Genomic DNA, 1523 nt, shown 5'->3' on the forward strand with positions numbered 1-1523 from the left:
TGAATTTATCTTTAAATTTAAATAATNTAATAAAGTTATAGGACCTCATAAAATCTGTCAATTCAAGACTTTTAAACCTAGTCTAAATTCTCTCTGTCCTAGTCTAAATTCTCTCTGTCCTAGTCTAAATTCTCTCTGTCCTAGTCTAAATTCTCTCTGTCCTAGTCTAAATTCTCTCTGTCCTAGTCTAAATTCTCTCTGTCCTAGTCTAAATTCTCTCTGTCCTAGTCTAAATTCTCTCTGTCCTAGTCTAAATTCTCTCTGTCCTAGTCTAAATTCTCTCTGTCCTAGTCTAAATTCTCTCTGTCCTAGTCTAAATTCTCTCTGTCCTAGTCTAAATTCTCTCTGTCCTAGTCTAAATTCTCTCTGTCCTAGCCTAAATTCTCTCTGTCCTAGTCTAAATTCTCTCTGTCCTAGTCTAAATTCTCTCTGTCCTAGTCTAAATTCTCTCTGTCCTAGCCTAAATTCTCTCTGTCCTAGTCTAAATTCTCTCTGTCCTATCTCTGTCCTAGTCTAAATTCTCTCTGTCCTAGTCTAAATTCTCTCTGTCCTAGTCTAAATTCTCTCTGTCCTAGCCTAAATTCTCTCTGTCCTAGTCTAAATTCTCTCTGTCCTAGTCTAAATTCTCTCTGTCCTAGTCTAAATTCTCTCTGTCCTAGCCTAAATTCTCTCTGTCCTAGTCTAAATTCTCTCTGTCCTATCTCTGTCCTAGTCTAAATTCTCTCTGTCCTAGTCTAAATTCTCTCTGTCCTAGTCTAAATTCTCTCTGTCCTAGTCTAAATTCTCTCTGTCCTAGTCTAAATTCTCTCTGTCCTAGTCTAAATTCTCTCTGTCCTAGTCTAAATTCTCTCTGTCCTAGTCTAAATTCTCTCTGTCCTAGTCTAAATTCTCTCTGTCCTAGTCTAAATTCTCTCTGTCCTAGTCTAAATTCTCTCTGTCCTAGTCTAAATTCTCTCTGTCCTAGTCTAAATTCTCTCTGTAAGATTTTGATGAGAATTTGTCTTGATATTTTAATAGTTTAATGAAATTACAAGCCTGTATTATCATCAGAACTGTAAATTCAGTATTTTTAATCCTAAATTTCAGCGTTTAGATATTGCAGCCTTAATTTTAACAAGATTGTACCTTTAAGGGGAACAGTCGGCATTTTCAGGGATTGATTTGGTTCTTTATTGTGCTTTAATTGTCTTAAGAAGAACTTAAGCGCACGAAAATCGCAAATTTCGACGATGAGCTGTGATCACTATTACTGATTATGTAAGATAAAACAATTCCTGTTTCTGAAACTAAGGTATGATTGGTTGAACAGATAGTGAAGGTGTTCCTTTAAGGGATGAAAAAAATGTCACTACAATATGTAATTGTTTAATAAAGACGAAAGAACAATTGATATAGATAATATCCTATCACCATTAATCCTCTACTTTGTTAACAACATGCATTACCATGGCAACACGATAAGACAAGTATGTTTGCTATGAACTGTAGAGATAGTCAAATAGTTGACAAGTCCCTGTGATGAT

The 1523-nt window shown here is 35.2% G+C and overlaps 1 protein-coding gene across 1 annotated transcript; it reads right to left on the reverse strand.

Annotated features, from left to right (window-relative positions):
- Positions 1 to 57: 57 nt before the first annotated feature.
- On the reverse strand, positions 58 to 1147 carry LOTGIDRAFT_176507 (hypothetical protein; the record flags this gene model as incomplete). The annotated part of the gene is made up of 2 exons (XM_009051853.1): positions 58 to 503; positions 1126 to 1147. The coding sequence occupies 2 exons, from the start codon at positions 1145 to 1147 to the stop codon at positions 58 to 60; spliced, it is 468 nt and encodes a 155-aa protein (XP_009050101.1).
- Positions 1148 to 1523: the final 376 nt, after the last annotated feature.

The sequence above is a fragment of the Lottia gigantea genome (assembly GCF_000327385.1).
Source record: "Lottia gigantea unplaced genomic scaffold LOTGIsca_1716, whole genome shotgun sequence".
In the NCBI taxonomy this organism is placed as follows: Eukaryota; Metazoa; Mollusca; class Gastropoda; family Lottiidae; genus Lottia; species Lottia gigantea.